At 50.2% G+C, this 23,340-nt stretch overlaps 9 protein-coding genes across 9 annotated transcripts, besides 1 other annotated feature; 5 read left to right on the top strand and 4 right to left on the bottom strand.

Annotated features, from left to right (window-relative positions):
- Positions 1-23,340: part of a sequence feature (contig 1.93 620..340023(-1)) that runs on past both edges of the window.
- On the top strand, positions 597-1,499 carry ubc2 (E2 ubiquitin-conjugating protein RAD6; the record flags this gene model as incomplete). Its single annotated transcript, XM_050612347.1, has 2 exons — positions 597-844; positions 889-1,499. The coding sequence occupies 2 exons, from the start codon at positions 597-599 to the stop codon at positions 1,382-1,384; spliced, it is 744 nt and encodes a 247-aa protein (XP_050468280.1). The 3' UTR covers positions 1,385-1,499.
- On the top strand, positions 1,989-5,288 carry ANIA_05343 (protein kinA; the record flags this gene model as incomplete). The annotated part of the gene is made up of 4 exons (XM_657855.2): positions 1,989-2,192; positions 2,260-2,294; positions 2,358-2,452; positions 2,523-5,288. Exons 1-4 carry the CDS (start codon positions 2,188-2,190, stop codon positions 5,286-5,288), a joined length of 2,901 nt encoding a protein of 966 aa, XP_662947.1. The 5' UTR covers positions 1,989-2,187.
- ANIA_05342 (uncharacterized protein) lies at positions 6,327-8,064 on the bottom strand (the record flags this gene model as incomplete). Its single annotated transcript, XM_657854.1, has 2 exons — positions 6,327-7,679; positions 8,014-8,064. The coding sequence occupies 2 exons, from the start codon at positions 8,062-8,064 to the stop codon at positions 6,327-6,329; spliced, it is 1,404 nt and encodes a 467-aa protein (XP_662946.1).
- Positions 8,992-9,514, bottom strand: ANIA_05341 (frequenin; the record flags this gene model as incomplete). Its single annotated transcript, XM_657853.2, has 2 exons — positions 8,992-9,305; positions 9,356-9,514. The coding sequence occupies 2 exons, from the start codon at positions 9,512-9,514 to the stop codon at positions 9,126-9,128; spliced, it is 339 nt and encodes a 112-aa protein (XP_662945.2). The 3' UTR covers positions 8,992-9,125.
- Positions 13,303-14,640, top strand: lcp5 (small subunit rRNA maturation protein LCP5). The gene has a single exon (XM_657852.2). It carries the CDS (start codon positions 13,327-13,329, stop codon positions 14,497-14,499), a length of 1,173 nt encoding a protein of 390 aa, XP_662944.1. The 5' UTR covers positions 13,303-13,326; the 3' UTR covers positions 14,500-14,640.
- Positions 14,832-16,776, top strand: ANIA_05339 (uncharacterized protein; the record flags this gene model as incomplete). The annotated part of the gene is made up of 3 exons (XM_050612348.1): positions 14,832-14,844; positions 14,995-15,207; positions 15,280-16,776. The coding sequence occupies 3 exons, from the start codon at positions 14,832-14,834 to the stop codon at positions 15,699-15,701; spliced, it is 648 nt and encodes a 215-aa protein (XP_050468281.1). The 3' UTR covers positions 15,702-16,776.
- On the bottom strand, positions 15,886-17,567 carry ANIA_05338 (uncharacterized protein; the record flags this gene model as incomplete). The annotated part of the gene is made up of 2 exons (XM_657850.2): positions 17,207-17,567; positions 15,886-17,157 (listed from the first exon to the last, which is right to left on the bottom strand). Exons 1-2 carry the CDS (start codon positions 17,492-17,494, stop codon positions 15,886-15,888), a joined length of 1,560 nt encoding a protein of 519 aa, XP_662942.1. The 5' UTR covers positions 17,495-17,567.
- ANIA_05337 (uncharacterized protein) lies at positions 18,151-20,801 on the top strand. Its single transcript, XM_657849.2, has 3 exons — positions 18,151-18,697; positions 18,774-19,104; positions 19,157-20,801. The coding sequence occupies exons 1-3, from the start codon at positions 18,357-18,359 to the stop codon at positions 20,369-20,371; spliced, it is 1,887 nt and encodes a 628-aa protein (XP_662941.1). The 5' UTR covers positions 18,151-18,356; the 3' UTR covers positions 20,372-20,801.
- Positions 20,802-23,190, bottom strand: ANIA_10661 (putative 5'-nucleotidase; the record flags this gene model as incomplete). Its single annotated transcript, XM_657848.2, has 4 exons — positions 20,802-22,475; positions 22,531-22,724; positions 22,786-22,996; positions 23,087-23,190. 4 exons carry the CDS (start codon positions 23,188-23,190, stop codon positions 20,984-20,986), a joined length of 2,001 nt encoding a protein of 666 aa, XP_662940.2. The 3' UTR covers positions 20,802-20,983.

Genomic DNA, 23,340 nt, shown 5'->3' on the forward strand with positions numbered 1-23,340 from the left:
GTAGGCACAGATCTCATGCTCTCTCAATTGACTCTGAATAGTAGACGTTGCATATCCGAGTCAAGAACTAGAACCGTGCAAAGCAGGCACTTGAATATCGATACTGCACTGTTTTCGGTTAGGACATACTTGATATGACACGTGACACGCTGGACCCACGCTTAACCCATTAATATGTGTTTCTCAGGAAGGCCCAACAGATGCTTGAGCTCAATCGACGTTGGCAACGATTGAAGCCTCGAAGTCCTAGGAATATAGATTCATAGTCACTAAGAAGAGGTATTGGCTCAAAAAGTAATTATGGTCACCGCGGGAAGGAGCTGAGCGGAACCGGAAGAACCGCGTTCCGAAGATCGCTGAGCTTCTAATCTGTTTAGATATGGGGAGCAGTCTTATCATCATCCATGACCCATCAATCCTCCTAGAACTCACATCATCTCACCTTTTTTCTCACCACTTATAACGACGAAGGACACTTAAACTTCTCTGATCAGAACAGCAACCTGTCATACAGGTTATTACTGCTGGAACTGCTGATTCTATCTTCTGTTTCAAACGTTTAATCGCATTCTTCGCTCTTCTCCCACCCCGCCAGAATGTCGACATCCGCACGCCGCCGTCTCATGCGTGACTTCAAGGTACGTACTTTCGCATCAATCCTAGCGCCTTCATTGCCTGTGCTCTGTATCTCTTTATATTCCCTGCCTATTCTACACTCTCGTCCTAATCAAATTTCGCGCTGTTGGACTCTCTCGGCTAATCGGTTTCTTCAACGCCAGCGCATGCAAACCGATCCCCCCGCAGGAGTCTCAGCATCCCCGGTGGCCGATAATGTGATGACCTGGTATTTTCTCCTGATAATTATTGTATCGAGAGGCTTCTAATCAGGTCGCTAGGAACGCCGTTATTATTGGTCCCGCCGATACCCCGTTTGAGGATGGCACATTCAGGTTGGTCATGCATTTCGAGGAACAATACCCAAACAAGCCTCCCGGCGTCAAGTTCATCAGCCAGATGTTCCATCCCAACGTCTACGGCACAGGAGAGCTCTGTCTCGATATCCTTCAAAACCGCTGGAGTCCCACTTATGATGTCGCAGCGATCCTCACCAGTATCCAGAGGTAAATGTCTACTCAACGGCCTTGGCTATTCATGTTGCATACTAAATACTAACTGCTTTCTTGCTCAATCAGTTTACTCAATGATCCAAACACATCTTCTCCTGCCAACGTGGAAGCGTCAAACCTTTACAGGGACAACCGGAAGGAGTACATTAAACGAGTCCGGGAGACAGTGGAGAAGAGTTGGGAGGAGTAGATTGGCTTCTAGGCACGACTGCAATGCAATGTCTCTTCTGGGCAGGAGGGGACTGCCCACTCTTTGATGATATGCACAGCGTGGGGTTATGGCGCCTGGTATTTCTTGTTCTCGGTTTCGTGGCTCGCTGCATCATTTGTCAGTTTTGTTGTTTGCATAACGCATGAAATTCCCCTCTGTTGATATATCATAACAGTATATTCTTTTTGTATGAAGTATACACTTTAGATCTTCTCCACAGTTCATTCATAAAAAGTAGGGGCATGATGGCCGAGGTACTGGGGCGAAGTATCTAGCAAATTCTACGGGAGTTATTCGAATGTTGCTCCTCGATATGGATGACCAGTCGGAATGCGCCCTCCTTGAACGGGTATTGTCTTGAGCCTTGTAAGCTACCAAGAAAACTCCCACATACAGAGTGTCTAGGTAGGTCGCAGCATTCCGCATTGCGTAGTAGTGGACGTGATGCGGGTGGAGGGGCGCCAAGCATGGCTCTAACGATGGTGTCAAAATAACCAGCGCGGTCTCCTTGACCACACCGTTGAAGAACACCATTTTTCTCCACGTTTGTGGCCTCTCCGCCCAAAACTTCTCGAATTGAGTCCCATAAGTATTCCAGACTCGCTTGGGCTCCTTGTCTCTCAGGATCCCCTCCACCTCCAGGTGTTCCTGCAACGCCCGCATAGTATATTGTTCTGTCCGCACGTGGACCCCTGACCCAAAACACGCTGCCCGCCAATCTGAGTCCCCAAACAGCTCCGTATCTCTTGTCGGTCTGAACGACCTCACAGACTCACTCCCCTCGCATCGGGGCCTCGCGTGTCCCTACCTCCCTTCCGATACCCGTCCAGTCCTGGGACAGTGCGAAACATGGCGTGAGCCCTTCTTCAATTCACCGCACTGCTATTGTCGGATGTAAAACTGATACATTCGGAATGACAGGTCCTCTACCTCTAACCCCTCCAACACCATCAAGGGTGCGTAACCCCCACACCCCGATCGCTCAAGTAATATCTCGCCCAAATCTAATATTTTGACAGTGGTTGCGAGGTTCCGACCTCAAAACAAGGTCGAGCTTGCGTCCGGGGGCCAGCCCATCGTCGAATTTGAGAATGACGAGACATGTTCTATAAACGTGAGTTGGTCAACGCCTGGAGCACAACACTACGTATCTGGCATGAGAGGTTTCTGAAGCACAATAACAGTCAAAAGAGGCCTCCGGGTCTTTCACCTTCGATCGTGTGTTTCCGATGGACTCAAAACAAACGGATGTATTCAACTACTCGATTGCGCCAACTGTGGATGATATTTTGAATGGCTACAACGGAACCGTTTTTGCTTACGGTCAAACCGGTGCAGGAAAGTCGTATACTATGATGGGTTCCGACATTGACGACGAAGTGGGCAAAGGTATCATTCCGCGTATCGTCGAGCAGATCTTCGCCAGCATCCTTACGAGTCCGAGCAATATTGAGTACACCGTCCGTGTTAGCTACATGGAAATATATATGGAACGTATTCGTGATTTATTGGTGCCGCAGAACGACAACCTACCCGTGCATGAAGAGAAGTCAAGAGGTGTTTATGTCAAAGGTCTGCTTGAGGTTTACGTCTCTAGCGTACAAGAGGTTTACGAAGTCATGCGACGTGGCGGAAATGCGAGAGCGGTTGCTGCAACCAACATGAACCAGGAATCATCCAGATCGCATTCCATATTTGTCATCACGGTGACTCAAAAGAACCTGGAAACTGGCTCTGCAAAGAGTGGTCAGCTGTTTTTGGTTGATTTGGCAGGTAGTGAGAAGGTCGGCAAAACTGGTGCTAGCGGTCAGACTCTCGAGGAAGCGAAGAAGATCAACAAGAGTCTGAGCGCTCTCGGAATGGTTATTAACGCACTTACCGACGGAAAGTCAACCCATATACCTTACCGTGACTCAAAACTCACACGGATTCTGCAAGAAAGTTTGGGAGGTAACTCGAGGACCACCCTGATTATCAACTGTTCTCCCAGCAGCTACAATGACGCCGAAACTGTCTCAACCCTGCGGTTTGGTGTACGAGCTAAGGCCATTAAGAACAAGGCGAAGGTCAATGCTGAATTGAGTCCTGCTGAGCTCAAACAGTTACTTCGCCGAGCGCAGAGCCAAGTGACAAGTTTTGAAAACTACATTTCCGCACTGGAATCCGAAGTCTCTAGTTGGCGCAGTGGTGAAACCGTGCCCAGGGAAAAATGGACTCCAGCCAGAAACGCTGAAGCCGTAGGCGCCGCAAAGGCTGAAGCGCGCGGCCCTCGGCCCAGTACTCCATCTCGTCTCCATGATGTATCCCGGTCCGAAACTCCACGACCAGATTCACGCATCGGCGATCGCTCTAGCACACCCAGCATCGTTCTTGAGAAAGATGAGAGGGAGGAGTTTCTCCGACGCGAGAACGAACTTCAAGACCAGATAGCAGAAAAGGAATCCCATATCGCAACCATTGAAAGGGGCCTGCGTGAGGCAAGGGACGAGCTGCGGACGCTCAAGGAGAATTCAGCACGATCGGGCAAGGACAACGAGAAGCTCAATGCCGAAGTCAATGAGTTAAGGATGCATCTCGAGAAAGTATCCTACGAAAGCAAGGAAGCTGCTATAACCATGGACAGTCTCCGGGAAGCCAACTCAGAGTTGACAGCAGAGTTAGACGAGGTGAAACAACAACTCCTCGATGTACGTATGAAGGCAAAGGAGACCACAGCAGCGCTTGACGAGAAGGAGAAGAAAAAGGCTGAGAAGATGGCTAAAATGATGGCTGGCTTCGATCTTGGCGGAGAAGTGTTTTCTGACAACGAGCGGAAGCTTCAGAATCTTATCCAACGCGTTGATTCCTTGCACCAGATTGCCGAGGCAGGAGAGGTGATCGCACCAGACGATCTTCTGGAACTCCGAGCCAGTCTTTCAGAGACGCAGGGCTTCATCCGACAGGCGGAACTCACCGTGAATGATCGGAGCGAACTGAACGTGCTGCAGGACAGCCGCAGAATGGAACTGGAGCAGAAGCTGGCTAATCTCGAGCAGGACTATGAGAGTCTTCTGGCCCGCAATCTGGGAGAGGAAGATTTGGCAGAGATCAAGGAACGACTGGAGAAGGTGTATATAGCTAAAAAGGATGTCGAGCTAGCGGCCGCTTCCGAACTGCAGCAGCAACTGGCGCGTAAGGATGAGGAACTTACCAAACTGCAGCAATCCCTTGCTGATTCGCAATCACGAGGGTCCACCAATGGCGCTGCCAGCAAGAGCCTACAACAGCAGATTGCCGAGTTCGATGCGATGAAAAAGTCCTTAATGCGTGACTTGCAAAACCGCTGCGAGCGAGTGGTTGAGCTAGAGATCTCGCTCGACGACGCCCGAGAGCAGTACAATAACGTGCTCCGCTCATCGAACAACCGGGCCCAACAGAAGAAGATGGCGTTCTTGGAACGCAACCTTGAACAACTCACCCACGTCCAGCGACAGCTCGTGGAGCAGAATAGCAGCCTAAAGAAAGAGGTCGCCATCGCAGAGCGCAAGCTCATCGCCCGGAACGAGCGGATATCAAGCTTGGAAGCCCTCCTCCAGGAGAGCCAAGAGAAACTCACCCAAGCCAACCATCGGTACGCCTGCACCTTTTACTCTCAGGAGATTCCTTCTTTGGAAATCCAAGAGCAGTCCCTCTTTTATAAGGTCCCTTCTCAGAAGAAACATATACTGACGTCCACTCCCAACAACAGTTTTGAAGCCCAACTCACAGCAGTCAAAGAGCGCCTTGAGGCCGCCAAACAGGGCTCAACGAAAGGTCTTCCCGGCATGGACAGCAACGGCGGCTTCAGCTTCGCTGGCTCCCGAATCGCTAAGCCTCTCCGTGGCGGCGGCGGAGGCAACGAACCTGTCGCGGCCGTCCAGTCCCAGGATACAGGCACCAAGCGCACAAGTTGGTTTTTTGATAGACGATGATCCACGAATTTTCCTCTTTTGTTGTCTATTTTATCCCCTTCCTGCAGATATCTAGATGGAGTACTCTCTCTTCACCTGAAACGCTGATGTGTTCTTTTCGTTTTTGTTCCATTTCCTTTTCTTTCTGCCTAGTGAGGGTTACTGATCGATTGGCGCTTCTTTAAACCGGAATGGCGGGGATATCCTATGCTATCTATGTATGCCTGTTATGCTTTCTTTGGGGCTACCTACTGCCTAGATCGCGGACCGCAGAGGCGCGGCTATTTTTCTTTCGGATGTTATATCCATTTGCTCTCAATGTTATCTCCCTTTTTATCTTTAAGGTTGCTAATGGTTCTGGGGTCGTTGATACGTACCTATTTTGATGTCTTTCCGATTGAGAACCGCGAACCTAGTCCAACATTTCTTCAAAGAGCTACACCCTCTACGGAGTACGGATTGATTCCTTTCAGATCATTCTGTACCAAGCTAAATATTACAAATTGCTTGAGATGTTCGCATATCTAACCCCAAGCGTAATTGACATGTAATCTCGCCAGGTAGAGAACGTTTTAAATGCTTAGTGCAAGCTCCAAAAACTAGCGACTGCCGAAGACACATGATGCTGTCATCATTCAATTCGTGTGCGTTGAACGTGTTATGTTTGTACATCCGTGGTAGAAGAGAGATATATATATATATCCAAATAATTCAGACCCAGTTTCCCGGCTGAACCTCCAAGCTGGAAAACCTCAAGAACTCCATCATCACTCCATATATGGGTATCAAATCAAAGAGGAAAAAAAAAGGGGGGGGGGGGGGGGGGGCGGGGAGAGGAAAGTAGTAAAAGAAGGGAGAAAACAGGTCGGTAGTGCCCTGAGAAGGTGAAGACAAGAAAAGCATTGGAATGCCAATCACCCAACGACATACAGTTAAGGATGACTGGATGGAAACAAGGGCAAAGATAATAATCATAAACCAAGTACTTGTCCGCAAATCAACCAACTTCAGCTTTCCGCATGGGTAAGCTGTGTGCGAAACTGAAGATATCCACTCGAATCACCCGACCAGACTGACGTGGACAGCCTCGAGTCCCATCGTGCTAGTAATGCGATCCATCCAGTCGGTTGTCGGTGGTTCCCGCGTTTCTTCCGTGATCAGCGACCGCACGACTAAACCTGGACGGCCAGGAGATTTGGGAGGCGTAAGCGGAAGCTTGAACTCAAGGGCGGGATGCGTACTTCGTTGGCTGCGGGTCATGTCATTAAGAAGCATGAAGTTCTCGGAGTCGATTGTTGCTCGTTGCTTGGGATCCATTATCACGATCAAGTAGTTAAGGATCAATAAACCTAAGCGGACGCCTCGGGCAAAAAGAGAAGAGTAGCCCTCGAAGAAGAAATTCGGGACAGGCCCCACGAAGGTATCGTTTTCATCCTGGCCCGAGCGAAGCATTGATACTGCGACTCCAAATTCCGTGTATATGCCTCGAAGTCCAGCTCGAGTTGCCTGCACGTCTTGGAGGAGTGCCGGTTGAACTTCCGCCCTCTTCTTCGATGAAAGACACTGGAGTTCGCGTGTTCGTTTCACGAGCCCCGGGATCTTAATTACTGAGAGGAATCCTCTCTCGACCACGTCTGTATACAGCGAAGAAGTCGGTAACTTGGCATCACTGGCGGCGATCTCCTCGTTGAGCGCCTGCCACTCAGGCTCTTCAAGAAAGCAAGCTTCGCCTTCAACCAAAGCCGCCGTAATGAGAAAGTTTCGGTATACAATGTACATCGCGCGACCAAAGCCCTCCAGATGCGCTTTCGGCCCACGAAGCTTCATCAGCGTCCGGATCCCGGCGGCATGTCGCAGCCACGCATCCGGGCTGCTGCAGTTATGCTTTTCGAAAATGGCTAATACGATCGCCGACGCTAGAACCTCATCCGACTTGGCGGTCTTTTCGCTAGATAATAGATTGCCGAGGCCGCGAAGAGCACGGTGGTATAAGCTCCGCGACGCAACCAAATATCGCTGATCGTCGTGAAGGGAGCCCAGATATGCAGATGTACATGCTCGTACGGCCCAGTCGAAACAAGAGTTCATCGAGCTGCCCCTTTGATCAACATATTCCACCCAATTGACAGGGACTCGTGTTTCTGTACACCGGAAGAAGCATGGAAACGAAGCGAGGACGTAGTTGGTGAAGACCTGAGCCTGCTGGGAATTGACAGCCGTGACGGTTAACGATGGGTTGATATAACCGTCCAAGGCCAGAAGCGGTACAGGTCTGTACTCAGCCCGGGGTGAAGTTCGAGGAAAAGGTCGTGACGGTAGTACAACCTGCTCGCCGCTTTGTCGCTTTTGAAGGCATTGTTCAGGGGATTCGGTCGGCGATGGGGATTTCGATGGAGAGGGCGACGGTGTTGACTGATAACGTTGGCGCAGAGCTGGAGCTTCATCTCGAAATTTAAACACCCGGTAACTGATCGTACAAGAGATTCTCAGGGCTTGACATCGTGAACATGGAAGCCTGCCATTGCACTAGAAGAAGGTCAGACGCCATGATAAGGACATAATTGGCCACGAATGACTGCGGAGAGCGCAACGTCTGAAGATAAAGAAACCGATGAAGGGAAAGAGTGATGGATGGCGGGGAAGTTTATGGGGTAGGATGTCTGCGAACTCGAGGCCGTTGCACGACAAGAGCACGTCGCACGATCTGGACCCTCCGTACGCAGCTGAGGAAGACTCAATCACTGACCTGAAGCTTAGCGTCAACGCAGGACTGACAGCCGCGCGACACTCTGACCATGCTGGTCACAGACCGGAAGGTGGAGCGCAGCCAGATTAGAGACCAGCGGGCGCAGCAACATCGAGGCGCACTTTCGGGAGAGAAAGGCCCAAAGTTGTGCGTGAGAGGGAAGTGGAGGTTGGGTGACAGATGCGGTATATGTATATGGCTCTCTGGACGGGCAGGCGTGGTACTGGTCACTTGTCAGAGGGCTGAGGGTGAGAGTGAGGGTGAGAGTCCAAGCCCTGAAGGTTGCAAGCGGTGGAGCAGCAGCCCACGGCGATCATTCGGGCACCATCCGGGGCCAATTCTGCACTTCAAGCAGAAAGAATTAGCCAGGACCAACAGCAGGCTGACTATTTGAGTTTGATCGTCGATTATCCTTAGCTAGTTGCAGTGTGTGCGATCACCAGTCCAAAGGGCGTCGATGGTGTTGGGTGGTGTTCCAGTCACAGGGGAACCAAGGCACAGTCTTATCTTTTTGGTCTACAGCTGAAGAACCGGAGAAAACCCCCGGCCACCGAGACCAACTTCGTAGGACTGTCGCTATTCAGGTTCGATACTTGAACAGTCTATAGGTAAGATGGGATAATAATAACAGCATAAGATGATGACCCAGACTCGTCGGGCCGTACCTAGAAAAAGAAAACTGAAGCCTGGAATGTCTGCAGAAGTGCAGGTTTTCAGGTTGCACGATCGCCACAGGGGTGCAGGCACCCCCATGCCATCCCTTATACCGATCACATCGCTTTACCAATACAGAGTAGGATAACCATCACAGTGCGGACACTGCCGCCAAATTTATCCTATTCTTTCTCACAAAGTATCGTAACGGCCAGGCCGCAGAGTAGAACTACATCAGATATACCGGACATCTGCCCAGGTGGAGTATGTACCAATCAAAATCTGGCGAATTGTGAACAGGTGGGGAAAACAGGATTCCTGAAGAACAGAATGAACGTTGAAAAGATAAGGAAACTCATATGGAAAACGAAAAGATCATAGATATGAGCGCCGAGTTCGCCAATAAAAAGACAAGAGATCGCCATCCTAAAGCAATGGAACGGTCCGGAGAAAAGCAATCATACCAGGCCGTCGTATAGCGATAATGCGCTGACGATTGTTTCGTCACGCTTGCTCCCTTCTTTGAACTCTTCCATATCGAGGCTGCCGTTCTCATCCTTGTCCATCATGCGAAAGATCTTGCGCACTCGTTTCTCCGGTGTGTCCTCGTCCTCCGGGAGCTTCACCATTGAGCCGACCTAGAATCACACGTCAGCAAACGCCCTGCGGGATTCAGGGGTGAACGCACCATCTTGTAAATCGCCTCGACAATGGCCAGCATCTCATCGTACGTAATCTTTCCATCGCCATCAATGTCGTAGAGCTGGAAAGCCCAGTCCAATTTGTCCTCCATTCTCCCACGTGAGGTGACCGACAGGGCGCATATGAACTCTTTGAAATCGATCATGCCGCTATTATCTGAATCGAAAACCCGGAAGACATAATTCGCAAATGACGAGGGATCACCAAACGGAAAGAATTTTCGGTAGATATCCTGGAACTCCTCCTTTGTCAATTGCCCGGACGGGCAGTCCTTCAGAAATCCTGATATGACGTATGTCAGCAGCAGTCTCTCAACGAGCACATAAAATTGATTTCGAGCAATATTTCCACGCTCCAGAGCCAAAAGTACCTTTATACCATTGTTGCAGTTCTTTCTTATCGAAATGCGTCGCCTTTTGGAGCTCTTCGAGCTGGGTTGGAGATAGTTTTGACTGTCTGCGCAACGGAATGGTTAGCCGAGCTAGCTCAATACAAGCCGTCCAGGTAGCAAGAAAAGATTAAACTATTTCTGGATGCGGATGCCAGTGAATTCCCCACAGGATGCTGGCAAACCTGCTGCCTGGAAGGTATGGGGAACGGGGACACGGTAAACAAGCAGCCCCGTCGAAGAGAACTTACGACTTGCCCATGATAAATATCGATTCTTAAGACGCGCCGATCCAGGGATGATGTAAGTAGCGTGGTGAGACTAGGTCCGGACTCACTAGAGCTCACGGTTTCTCATGCGACAATGTTTTGAGTTGGCAGCAGAAACGCGGAAGCCGCGGGGTAAGGGAGTCTGGATTGATAAGATCGTGCACCGGCCGCTCGGGTGTCGGAGGGGCAGAAACTGGGGCGAGAGGCTAGAGCAAGCGGAGCTCACGGTGGAACAAAGCGAAACAAAGCGACATACACGATATGACAACTTGAGATAGAAATAGCAAACGTAAAGGAAATTGTCATGCAACGAACGGATGTAGTTTGGGATGTAGTTTGGGGTGATGGAACAACAGGGCGAACGAAAAGTTCCCTAGCAGGCCCAGAACCCCCGGAGCCTTGGCACAGCCTCCCACAGAACGTTCCATCGATCGCATCGCATCGCCAGTACAATAGCCAACGCTAGCAGCTCCTTGGCAAGTGACTCAATCAGTCTGTTCTAAATCTTGAGGCTGGCGACTCAAAAGGTTACATAATCGGCGGCTCTAGTCCCCGAAGATGAAGGACAAGCTGGTAGCACAAAGTACGAACCAGAAGCCATTAGCTATCAATATTGTTACGTACTGTACAGATCCTATCCAGTCTCAACTATTCTCGAACGCCATTTTCACCCGATTTATATACAGGGCACGGCAGGGACCAAGTAAGAATACGACGAAAAAAGCAGAAAGACGCGGAAAGAAACGCTCAAAGAACCCTGTCAAGGAGATTCAGCAAACCACGGGCCAAGACGTACCTCTTGCGCCACGGCACGATCAAAGTGGAGCACTCAGTCGACCTTGATAGAGCGATAGATTCGCTGTATGAAGAGCCAACTGGCAAAGAAACCAATAGAGCCTGCTTGCGAGAATTAGTAAGCAGGCCGACCCAAGCGGATAGGGTAGAAACTTGCCTGTAAGGATGAAGACAACAAACCCGATCAAGGCAGAGTAGCCCACGTAAAGTACAGCTCCAATGAGGCCGCCGAAGCTAACCCTGGTCGCCCAGAAGAGAAGCGCGTTAAGAAAGACGTACACTCCAGTCATTCCTGCACCCGCAAACGCCCTCCAGTGCCACCTATAGTTCTCAGCGCAGAGGAGGAAGTATACCAACAAAACTGTTGTAGCAGCGGTGGTAACAACCATCAATCCATAGCACAAAAACAGGAAGCCGAACATGTAGTAAATCTTGTTGGTCCAGAGAGAAGTCATGATAAAGTATAGCTCCACAAAAATAGCGCCGAAAGGAAGTATGCCGGTAAGAAATAGCGAAGGGATTGTCTTCAGACTACCAGTCATGGGCGGGATCTGCCTTGGAATCTGATTGGTCTTCGTAGGTCCTTCAATAGCCTATGCGATGGTTAGAAAGAAAGTATGACAGTATTTGTCGTGGAGAGACCGTACCGGCTGCTTGAAACCAATCCAGCTACCGGCCACACTCAGCGGTACACTGATGACGAACCATATCAGCACAAGGGCAAGCATCGTGCCAAACGGCACCGCGCCACTTGAGCCCTTGGCCCAAACAAACAGGTTGAGCAGAAAGAAGACGCTGAAAATAAACGCCGGAACTAGAACCGGGGTCATGATAATGTTGCGCTTCCAGGATTCACCACCAAACGCTTTATAAACCCTAGCTGAGACGTAGCCGCCAATGAAACCAAAAAGAGTGTATATGATCAAGATGGCAGTGGCTAGAAAACCTCGGTTCGCAGGTGACAACAAGCCAAACATCGCAAAAACTAAGCCAACGTTAGCCCAAACAGAGAACTACTGGGTACGGTAAACGTACCGACAGTGGCACCGGTCATCATGAAAAGCTGAGCTCCATTGCCAACTAGAACACTGAGAAGCAAAGGAGACTTCGGACACCGGAAAACGTCCCCATGCACCAGCTTCCAGCCTGAGTCCTCTTGGATGCCGTCCTCCATAGCAGCTGACGTTCCATCCAGATCATCTAGGTTAAATGAGTCCAGACGGTTATATCGAGCAATATCCTTCTTGAGAGCGCGAACAAGGATCATGCTAACCATCCCAACAAGAAAGATAACAAACACGGCGGCGTTAACAAGGGAAAACCAGTGGATTTTCGGGTACTGAACCTTCAGGTACTTATCCCAGCGGGTTGCCCATGGAGTAGACGATTCACGCCAGCTTACACTGTAAGTCCAAGCCACCGTGGTATCTGCATCCTCATCCAGATAGATCGGTCCTTCCTCATTGCAAATGGATGTCCCGTCCTCAGAGACATGCGAGCCACGTCGAGAACTTGGTTGGACCAGGACACCGATGACTCGATACTTCTCCTTGTCTCCAACCTTGACCGGATGATAGTCGATTAAAATATCGAAATGATTGTGCAAAACGGCCTTTTCGCTCTCGTCAAGCTCACCGAGAGCGAAGCCAGGAGTGTAAGCCTGAGGCTCGGTTCCAAGATTCTGTTGCGCGGCCGGCAACCCATCTACCAGCCAGTTGATGTTGTAACCCTGCGCTATCATCCGGTCGGTGAACTTGGCGCTCCGAGAGTCAAACACGACCTCCTTGCAAGCCGCTTTGCAGGTCTCGTTCTTGCCCATCTTCAGCTCGAACGGCGACGTTTGGATTCTGTCCCCAAAGAGAATGCTTCCAAGCGACTCACGGACATCCTTCGGGCCATCTTCGGGGGTGCAGAAATGGAACTCTGGATGATAGTAGTCGTACGAGAATACGGAATGCACCTGATCGTCCTGTTGTGCTATGCCGGGGGTAAGGTGGTTCACGTAGAGAGGTACGGGCTGGCCTTCATCATACGAGGTGGGCGCTACACCTGGAAGATAAAATGCGTCGGACAGCGAAGGTGCTGTTAGAAGGAGGTAAGTTAGCGGAGATAACCGCCTGTTAAGCCGCATTGCGGGTGTCTGAAGCAAAAGGGCGCGATTAGCTTGGAACAGTAAATTTGGTGTTTGGCCGGTCTAGGGATGGATCGCGTTTGGTCGACATACAGTCTACAACTGCCACAACTCTAACAGACCAAGGCTCATCGAATACACTTTAAAGTAGCACCACTATCTGCGGGGAAAAAAGGGAAAGAGCCTGAAAAGAATGGTGCAGAGAATTATTGTTGGAATCGAGAAGCCTAACGGACACATCGGCAAAAGGACAACAGCATCAGCCCTGTGCACGTGACTAGTCTTTCCTTTCACGTGCTGATAAGATAAGTCTCGAGATTTTTTTCCTTCCATCAGCTGCGGAGTGAGGAAAAGTGAGGAAACCTCCAGACGAAATGACAAACTCAGCAATGGCGTCGGCAGTGGCGCAACAGCAACAGCCTGAGTTGCAAAACATATCGGATCTACTTGAGACTCTCACCACGTCCCTTTCCACCACTGGAACGTCCCTTCCCAGCACTAAGCGCGAATCCCCTACGGAAGTCTCTATTTTACCGCCGCAGGATGGCATTTCGTTGCTCGACACCAAATGCGAACTGCTTCTTTCGTATCTTCAAAATCTCGTTTTTTTGATGATCCTTCAACTGAGGGAGCTGCCTTCAAATGATGCCGCAGATGAGAAAGGCGACGATTCCCAGTCGATCCGAGCGCAAGTGACGAGTAAATTAGTCGAACTTCGCACATACCTGGACCGTGGAGTCCGGCCTTTGGAAGGCAGACTGAAGTATCAAGTGGACAAAGTTGTCAAGGCAGCAGAAGAAGCGGAAAGGGCTGAAAAGAGTTCTCAGGCCACCAAGCCAAGCAAGTCTGAAGGCGACGATGAGAGCGATAATGAGGGATCAGCATCGGACAATTCCAGCAGCGAAGAAGGTAGCGACAGCGAGGAGGACGAAGACATTGACGAAATGGCTTATCGGCCTAACGTGTCCGCATTCTCTAAGAAGATGGTGCCAGAGGCAAAGGCGGATAAGACTGCGCGAAAAACTTCGAGCGACGGCATCTACCGACCACCGAAGATCATGCCAACAGCCATGCCTACTACTGAGCGTAAGGAGCGCAAGGAACGACCTATCCGCAGATCCAATGTTATCGATGAGTTTGTGAGCGCTGAAATGTCGTCCGCGCCGATGGCTGAGCCTAGCATCGGTAGCACAATCGTCTCGGGAGGCCGACACACAAAGAGCAGGAAAGAAAGAGAGCACGAAGCAGAGCGGACTCGCTACGAAGAAACCAACTTCGTCCGTTTGGCAGGTGAAAGCAAGAAGGAACGTGCGAAGAAGGCGGCGGCTCGTCGTGCTGAAGGGACATTCGGAGGCGAGGAATGGAAAGGCCTCACTGAGGGCGCAGATCGCATCACACGACTCACAAAACGGGCCAAAGGAAGCAGTAGTGCGCTGGAGAGGAGTCGGAAGCGCAAACTCACCGAAGACGGGCAGCGCGGGGATGGTGCTGGAGTTGGTCAAATCTTTGAGAAGCGCCGGAAGAAGATTGAATCCTGGAAGCGATAGTGCCTTGCTGTCTCAAAAGTCAATTGTCTTGAATCGATTTGGAGTACGTCTGCTCTATGTGTTATCCATAGATTACCCTTTTGCATCAGCGCTGTGATTCTGACGCCAGCCAAATGGTGTTAGACAACCAATTCCATAACTCAAATTTCCCTCAGTCACGTACAATGCGGTTCCTAGACGAGGACCGAGAACTCGGTCCTGTTCCTGGGAGCCGTCCTCCTTTCACGTGGAAATTCAACCGTCATGACATCATCTCCCGTAGCTCTATTTAATCTCATCGAGCTCCCCAATTACCCCAGACCACCGGTGTCATCGAATTCAAAGAAACAACGATGGAAGATCCAGGTAATTACCTATATTCTTGTCCCCACTCTAGTCTATGTTCTAGCCCTGTTCGAGGCGCGCACTGCATCCAACCCTATATACCTATCACCCACTACCACTAACATCATGCTTATCGAGTTTGACAAAACATCATTCTAACATCTAACCCAGTTGCGGAAATCTCAACTGTCGTTCATCTCCTCACGCAATCCCCACCTTCCGTCCAAGGGGAAACAGTTGACCGCTTCTTCACTCGCGATGCAGAGTCTATCCATCCATTCTGCCGCATCTGGAAGTACAATGGTAGCCGATGGGGCGTAAAGAAAATATACCAATGGTACAAGATCATGTCGCCACATATAGACCTAGAAGTCCGCTCTATTGGTAGGTTTGCGTTGCGCAGCCAGCCGTTCACCATATCCCTTAGAACGAGATGAATGTTAACAATATATTTAGCATACGATAAAGACAAGCTCAAACTCTACCTCTCTATGCACCAAGTATTTTCCATCTGGATCGTTCCGTTTCACACTGCACCTGTAGCACTAGTGACGGTTCTGGATCTCGCTACAGATCCAGGTGATGAAAGACAAGAAAGCGCAGGCGGCAAGAAGCAGTATTATATCCGGAAGCAGGAGGATTTCTACCAAACGTCAGAGTTTATCAAGTTTGTGGTGCCATATGGAGGGCATATGCTTGTTATGATGTGGCATGCATTTGCCAGTCTGTTTTCTATAATGGGCGTCTTCTTATTATGGCCGGTCATGTGGGCAGAGGAGAGGGGGTTTTTTGACCACCATTATCGCATCGCGAACGGTGCAAGGGAGGGAGTTGTTGGTGCGTTGAACAATCATGTATCGAATTTGAAGAATATATGAGCTGGGGGCTCGAGTAGGTTTTAAATAATTCATATTTGGCATAAGTCTATGGTATGTCATACAGGGTTCATTACATATTGAAGAAGTCAGATCATAAGGGGACTTCTCAAAAGCCTTGATTCATCCAGCTTGGTCGATATCGTTCGAAGTATCTCCTATCTAGGAGTCTAGGAGTCTCGGCAGTTTAGGTTGCGTACTGCTTCCTTAGGGCATTGCGGAAAGCTTCCTCTTGCTTTACAACTTGCGCTGGTAGACCTCTCCCGATGCCGAACAAGACAAAAGGTGCCCATTTCCACCTAAAGGGATTGACAAGAATGACAAAGACAAACCAATAGATCAGCTCGGCATAGGTAAAGAAGTCGAATGCTCCAACTGGAGATAGGCGTTTCATAAAGCGGGTGAAGTCAATCCAGGTCTTCATGCGGCCCTCGGTAGGGCGCGACAAGGGGTCAACAAGGAACATGAGTAAAAACCGAGTATAGATGCCGATATGCATATTACCAACAGTGCCGATTGCGTTGACATATGTACTGTTGTTGGCGCAAATGCTGGGGTACGACGGAGGGAAAACTTGAAGGTACCAACTAGGCGGGCCGTATGGCTCCTCAAACGCATCTTCAGGAAGGAAAGCAAGCGAAGGACGCTTGAAGCCAGTTGCCTGGATGATCACATCGCCTGGAATCACGGTTTCGCGGCCAGGACCGCCTTGCGGAACACCCTTGCTACGCTTGTTGAATAAGATGCCTTCTTCCTTGACAGAGAGGATGTCACCACGCAACCAGCGCGCCTTCCCTTCACGAATTTGGTCAAATAGCTCGCTGTTCGCCATTGGGGTCTGAGTGTACAGACCGCCGGAAGGGGCGATATCCTGCAGGTCGCGGTAGAAGAATTTGTGAAGTAAACTTTCGGGAATCCATGATAGGAATGTCTCCTGCCCGAAAATGTTCAGTGCCAGAAGGGATTGGACCCAAACGTTCCTCGGAATAATCCATTTGTCGGAACGTGATAGAACGTCAATCTCAGAGGCACCAGACTTCACAGCGAATTCCAGAGCCTCGATCGCACTTGCGCCACCGCCAATGATGAGCACCTTCTTGCCTTTGACTTGCTTCCCGTCTAGCTCTGATGAATGGTATACTGAGCCCTTGAAGTTCGTCTGATCCGGCAGGGAGATCATCTTGGGGTCACCGCAGACACCAACAGAGGCAACAACACCGTCAAACAAACCCCATTTTTCTTCATCGTTGTTGATAATCCATTTTCCGGTCCTAGTTTGCTTGACAGATTCGACAGGAGTCTCGAAGACAGTGCGATCCTCGAGCTTATAACGCTTCCAGAGGTCCACAATCTGGTCGCGAATTTCCTCCTGGGTGGGATAAGCAGCGTCGTAGTGGACTGACGGATGGAATCGGTACATAATGCTGTGGATCTGAAGAGACGAGGTGGAATTGACTCGCTATTCATCGTTAGAAAGCAGGCAATTAGAGACGTCAGAGCAGGCTCACACTCCAAATACCACCTAGACCTTTCTCCTTAGATCTCTTCTCAAATAATTGCACGTCGAAGCCATGACCGACGCAGTGTGCGGCTGAAGATACTCCAGTCAAGCCGGTCCCGATTATAGCCACTCGTTTTTTGGGAAGATTATTGGCAATTGGGCCTGACGGTGGGGGACCAGGTGCAAAGATCCAATTGAGGATATTCTGAAATATCACGTAAAAGAAGGTGAATGTCTGAAGGAAAGGCTGCCTGGCAAAGGTCGAAAGAGAAGACTGGGAGCTGGACTTGGGCATGATGAATTTACATGCGATTATGGCCTGCAAGGTGGGCAGCGGTAGGTAATAAGTCTCTGCGAGAATTATACGGCTCTCGCTTGATATTGGTTTCGAAGAAGAATCTGAGAGAACAAGAAAGCTATGCTTTTTGAAGTGTTGGATGGGGCAGGATGTTGCACTTTGTATGACGTATTGGCGAATTTTCACATGTAATTACGTTGACCTAGTTCAAGGTACAGTCTCCATAGTGTTTCAAAAGACGCATCTGGATTCTTGTTTATTGAACTGTACCTTGTCAGGACGTCTGACGTGATCTAAGTCGTACGTTAAATGCCGTCAATCTGTCAACCTGATACTCTAGTTCCCGGTTGATGTATACTCGGCTGGAGATATATATAGAGTACTCTGTGACTGAAGCGTGGCCTGATCGACTTCAGCACAATAGGCTGGATAGTCCCCCGCAGCTTTTAGAAAAGCCGTCCGAAGCGGGCAGCCACAGGGTAAACTGATAAACGCAACCAAAAAAACGAAGAAGATGTGTACTCCTGAATAGATAATGGGCTTTGAAAACAATCCTTAGCATTCTGTAGAAACAGTCCAAATTAGGACTAGCGCCCCTCACGCGGAGGTGGTGCTGCGGGCTTCAATGAACGAGAACTCTACTCTCCCGACCACGAGCTATTCCTTCACCAACTACGTTCCACCATTGCCTAGACAACCTTTCCTACTTCACAGGACACAAGTGGGCTTTGCTAGATATGCTCGAGCTTCAATGATCTCGCTATTCAGGCTATCCGCGCAGTGATTGCAGCCTCTATGCTTTTCGCTTGGTTTCGTCTATCCTCGCCATTCCGCCGACGCGCCTCTTACGGATAGCACAATGGCTTTTCAGGGCACACCTGTCCTTGACCGGTTTCTTACTTCGCTGGCCGAAATAGTGCGCGACCGGGATGGCGCAAAGCTCCAAGACTTCTTGCAAATTGAACCACCGCTGCCCGACGTGTACAGACAGATGGTCGATGAGTTGCGACAACACTACGCGAATGGATCAACAAAAGAAGCAGAGTTGCTTCGGCGGTGCGAAGGACTTGTCCCCAAGTCCAAAGGGAGTAGCGCGTGGACGGCTTTCCCGACATTCATGAAGCTTTACTTCTGCTTCTTGCGCGATGTCAATGTCGATAATCTGCTCGAGACTTATGATATGTTGAAAATGCTGCTCAAGTAAGTTTGCGCCTTGCACTCCCTGCGCTCCTTTGAAAGTTGTTCGCCACTGACCTAAATTTGTTGAATTCTATAGTCAGTGCGTAATGGCACTCGGTGACAGCCAATTCGGTATCGTTGTTTTGCCCACGGTATTATACCTCTCCAAGGTATTGGCGAAGCTGGCCATGGGCTTGGACCGCCGACCTGAACTAATTGCCCATCTCCTGAGACTTGAGGGAGGCGCCGATCAAGACGAGAGTACAGAGAAGGTTACATTAGTGGAAAAGTCTGCGAATGTGGTTCGAGAAGCGTTCATCAAGTGCCTCACCGACCGCAGTGGTACACCCGGGGTTCATGGAAAGCCGGAGGGCAAAAGGGTCGGGATTTATCTCATGGCTAATCTGTGCCTTAAGCTGCTCTTTCAGGTAGTACTGGGATTCTTCGTGTTCTATCGATGAATAGCTGACACTGCTATAGTGCGGAAAACTTAGAAACGCCGAGCAAATGTTCGCAAGTATCTCTGCGCAGTCTCCCCCACTGAAACACTTCCCTGCTTCCCAGAGGGTAACCTACCTCTATTACCTTGGACGATACCTGTTCTCAAACAACCTATTCTTCCCCGCACAGATCGCACTACAATCGGCTTACGACCAGTGCCACCGTCAAGCGATAAACCAGAAACGCCTTATTCTCACATACCTTATCACATGCAACATTATAATGGGACGCTTCCCGTCACTACAACTGCTCCAGCGACCTGAGGCAGAGGGATTAGCTGATAAGTTCCTTCCAGTTTGCCAACTCATCGTTCGTGGAGACTACATTGCTTTCCGAGATCACCTCACTGTAAACTCTCCGGCAACAGAATGGTTCGCTAGAAAAGGCATCCTCCTGCCGCTGCGAAATCGATGTGAGATACTTGTGTGGCGCTCGCTTGCACGGAAGGTCTTCATCCACGGTGGCTTCCACGGAGACCCCCAGGGCCAAGCTCAAAGAGGTCCGCCTCCATTCCTGTACCTCACAAAACTCGAAGCTGCTGTACGGTGGCTACAGGCCCAACATCCAACATCACATCCTATGCCAACCACATCTGCCTTCGGAAACAACCTTCCCTTAGCAGCAAGCAAGAGTCAATCTGGATCACAGATTGTGGCAATAGCTCCGGATCCAGACTTTGACTGCCTTGACGGCCCTGATACCAATGGGACTGCCCTCAATTCATCTTTACTGTCAAAGTACGAGGACTACTTGTGTCCAGACGGCTTTTTCGACGAGACAGGCCAATGGCAGTCAAATCCAACCAAAGCCCTAGTAGACGGCACTCCCGACTCGGACTATAGCAAGTACGAATTAAACCCGTACGCCGAGCCAACCGACGAAGGCGACAAACCCTCGCCTCTAATGCGCGAGATTGAATCGATCCTCGCTTCTCTCCTAACCCAGGGTCTGATGCGCGGGTATCTCACCCACCGGAACCCGCGATTTGCTATCCCTGGTGCGCGACTGCGCGGGGCTTTGCCCACAGGGTTCCCTAACGTCTGGAAGACGATCTATGCCCGGGAATCGGAGGATACTGGCGTTCCGGGCTGGGTTCAACCGCCGCCGACTACGACGATGGGCGTTGCTGCGGCGTTGGGGGGTGGGGGAAGAGTGGTGAATCTCTCTGGTGTGCGGCCTGTCGGAGTCCAGTAGCCTATTAGTTCGCTTATTCACGCTACTCTATGCGCACAGGTTCGCAATCACTTTACCTAACGGGCGGGACGCTAATTTGAAAGCACTATATGCTTATCTGTGCTATGGCTCCAGCAGTCTCACCACCCCTCTTTGTTCGATGCTAGAATGCGCCGCCGAGTGCGCAGGACAGAGATCAGCTAGTCGATGGACGAGGGCAGCGACAATGGTATATTCCATTCATACCGATAAAAGGCACAAGGGTTTGTACCTGATTCGTGACCATTAAAAGACCAGGGCACGAACGTGCGCTTGGTTACGAGAACGGGGGACAGTATGTGCCTCTTGAGCTCACCGAGGGGAGATCTCGATTGTCTGATCAGGTGAGATTCTTTCTATGAACAACTATTAGATTAGAAACCATTTCATTCTTGCTCAACGCTCGACCACAACCGAGAAAATTCATATCGGATTTATAGACAAGGCCTGAATTCTCAAAGTCTAAACTATTGTAAACGAACCAAGTTTTAATTTCATAATATCCATCCCACCACCACAAGATAGTCCGTTTTAAATCCAGTAACACCAAAAGGTCTAGTCCTAGCTCTTTACTCGAAGTGTTGCGCGTACCAACTACGCCTTAACCTCGATAACGATTCTCCCCTCTAGCCGAGGAGCAATGCCTGGAGTCCACTGCGGCGTGAAGAGGTCATCATTTTTGCTGTCTTCATCCATGGTCGAACTGATACCTGTTCTCCGCATCCAGCGGCGCGTCGCCCATCGCGCAAGGCGTAATCGACGTTCTTCCTCCTCTGCCGACCGCGCCGGCAGCGTTACGTAGTTGGTAATAGGCCGCGGCGAAACAAGGATATCAGGGTCCGAGTCCGAGTCCGAGTCCATGGAAACATCTATATCAGGTTCCTCTCCTTCGTCAATAGCAGCCTGCGCTTGGGCAAAGCGACCGTAGTAGTAATGTTGTTTGCGGCTGAGAGGAGGACGCTGGAGGCGACTGGGGACTTTTTCTGCATCTGGAGATGAGAGCGCCGAGGGTGGTTTAAGAAAACCGTTTGCTGACATGCTTTTCTGTACGTCTGCCCAGTGTCGCGTCATGCTCTTGCTTAGATTTTGCCATCGGCCCATGACTTTGAGGCTGAGGAAGTATTGGCGCATTAGTGTGCTAATGAGTGTTCCACTCTCTTCGTCGACTAGCTCTTCCACCTCCCCGCCTTCGGACTGCACGAGGAGTGAGGCGAATCCGTCCTTGCCTCGTGCCATATAACCTCGCGTGGCTAGTGTATAGCTCTCTTCGAACTGGATTTCCTTTCCGCCTATCTTGGCCCAGTTGATGCGCGAGCCGGGAGGCGCAGATGGATTGAAGCTGAACGTGATGTTGGACACCTGCGTGAAGCGGCCTTCAAGAGCAGGAAGCTGGCTGACACCATTCTCTAAAGCATCTAAAAGGGCCTTGCCCTTTAGACGAAGTAGGACCACAGGGTCTTCAAATGGGAAGCAGTTTAGGATGTCGCGGAGGCGGAGGACGCCCGGAGGGTATATTTGGTCGCCACGGATGGTGCCACCAGCCATCATAGCGCAATCGGCGCGATAATAGAAACGCATAAGATCGCAGGCAAAGTTACCCAAGTTGGATTCCCCAGCACGGACAGTGGAAAAGCGCCCATCAAGCGGGCGAACAGTATAACCGATGGGCTTATCCAATTTGGCCTTAAGACTCGAAGTGAGCTTAGACACGAGTGCCATGCTCGATGGATCTTCAGGTATAGATCGGACCATGTCTCGTCGAACAATGTTGAAGTCCCATCCTCTGCCGTCCGTTTTCCGAAATGCTTCAATATAGCTCAACTGTTTGAAATCCGTACCAGAGCGGAGGATATGGACGCCATTGAGGAATGCATGTCCGTAGAAATGATCATGTCCGCCTAATATGATATCTATCATGCCGTAGGGTATGCTTTCAGCTAGCTTATAGTCATTCGGTTCACGCTGGTGCGTAACGGCAACGATCAGCTCTGCCCCTTGCTCCCGTAGAGATGGGACGAGCTCGATCGCGGTCTTCGAAGCGGACTTATAGATAAGATCGGGAGGAAGGGAGTTGATTGTTCCTAGCCTAAGAGACACAACAAGTTAGCTTCTAGGACATGCTGTTTAAGTGTCCGGCGTACCATTCACGCTCCCCAAGGCCGATCACTCCCACTTTGATTCCGTTTGAGGACGTTAGCATGCAAGTTTTCTCGCAATTGGCAATCGGCACATCTTCACCCAATGCTGGGTCTAAGACATTGGCTAAGAGCCAAGGGAACTGGCATTGATTGCGCAAATGGCGGAACTGCGCGACACCGAAATCGAGATCATGGTTCTGTTGATTGTCAGATTATCCGCCGAGGCTTCGTCGAGCTGGGGCGCAACAACGCACTCACCCCTACACAAGCTACATTGGTCCCAGCTTTGTTCAGAAAAGGCACCATGTGCCTCCCTTTTGTGACCGTGCTCTCTAGACTGGGATTGAATGCGTCGCCGGAGAAGAAGGTGAGAGGGGTAGGTTGTCCGTCGAAGCTAGGATGTGATCGATAGTGGTTGATTACGGACTGAAATCGAGGGGCGCCGCCTACTGGTTCAGCAGAACCTGGTCTATGGTATTACATGCTCAATTAGCCCAAGTTCAAAGAATATGTGACGACAAGAGAGCAAGAAGGAGGAAAGATTAGGCACGTAGCGTACTCAACATGATAGACGTCATTGTAGTGGATAAGGCGGAGGTCGGGATTGCCGCTACGATTAGAAGAGTATGTCACGGATGAGCCATCGGCTCTGTCAGAAGACATGCTGGAAGCTAATGTAGCGAAGTCTATTTACCCCGGAGGGACGGAGTTGAAGGAAAAGAAGACCGACTTTGTTTGGGCCCTGACCGCGATCAAGATGCGGGACAAGTTGATGTAAGGCTCCCAGGCACACATAATGCCCCGCCAATCAGG

The sequence above is a fragment of the Aspergillus nidulans genome, chromosome V (assembly GCF_000011425.1).
Source record: "Aspergillus nidulans FGSC A4 chromosome V".
NCBI lineage: Eukaryota > Fungi > Ascomycota > Eurotiomycetes > Eurotiales > Aspergillaceae > Aspergillus > Aspergillus nidulans.

Coding starts and splice junctions, on each gene's coding strand:
- ANIA_05337 (XM_657849.2), top strand. CDS start 18,357: ATGGCTTTTCAGGGCACACCTGTCCTTGACCGGTTTCTTACTTCGCTG. Junction 18,698..18,773: donor ATGTTGAAAATGCTGCTCAA/GTAAGTTTGCGC, acceptor TGAATTCTATAG/TCAGTGCGTAATGGCACTCG. Junction 19,105..19,156: donor GCCTTAAGCTGCTCTTTCAG/GTAGTACTGGGA, acceptor ACACTGCTATAG/TGCGGAAAACTTAGAAACGC.
- lcp5 (XM_657852.2), top strand. CDS start 13,327: ATGACAAACTCAGCAATGGCGTCGGCAGTGGCGCAACAGCAACAGCCT.